The sequence below is a fragment of the Penaeus monodon genome, chromosome 22 (genome assembly GCF_015228065.2).
Source record: "Penaeus monodon isolate SGIC_2016 chromosome 22, NSTDA_Pmon_1, whole genome shotgun sequence".
Taxonomy (NCBI): Eukaryota; Metazoa; Arthropoda; class Malacostraca; order Decapoda; family Penaeidae; genus Penaeus; species Penaeus monodon.
This window is the reverse complement of record NC_051407.1, coordinates 43,698,291-43,698,625: the sequence shown is the minus strand read 5'-3', so window position 1 is coordinate 43,698,625 and position 335 is coordinate 43,698,291. Positions and strand designations below refer to the sequence as shown.

General features: G+C 36.7%; 1 protein-coding gene across 1 annotated transcript in view; it reads left to right on the top strand.

Moving 5' to 3' along the window:
* Positions 1-335, top strand: part of LOC119587452 (mediator of DNA damage checkpoint protein 1-like) — a gene marked incomplete in the record, with an annotated part of 12,774 nt that overhangs the window by 1,968 nt on the left and 10,471 nt on the right. Inside the window, 1 exon segment of the mRNA XM_037936180.1 lies at positions 201-327. Coding sequence (XP_037792108.1) covers positions 201-327 — 127 coding nt within the window.

Here is a 335-nt window from a genome sequence, read left to right as displayed (position 1 = left end):
CACTGGACATTAAATTTTGAAGCATATTGTACGTTGTATAGACTATCTTTTTCATATTGTGTATCAAAAAATAGGTGTTAACATGATTTCTTTGTGGAATTTCACTTACTGTTGCTGACTTTATACTCAACATTTTGAAAGACTGATTTCTTCCTGAAGCTCATGCAGATTTTTTCTCTTTGTTATGCTATTTATAACAGGGCTCACCACATAGCAAGGGTATCCTGTGGTCACCATCACAAAGGCAGCAACAGGCTGATGTACGGCCCAAAGTCCTTTTTACTGGTTACAAGGACCAGCAGGATGAGAAAATTGTTACAGATTTAGGTAAGTTG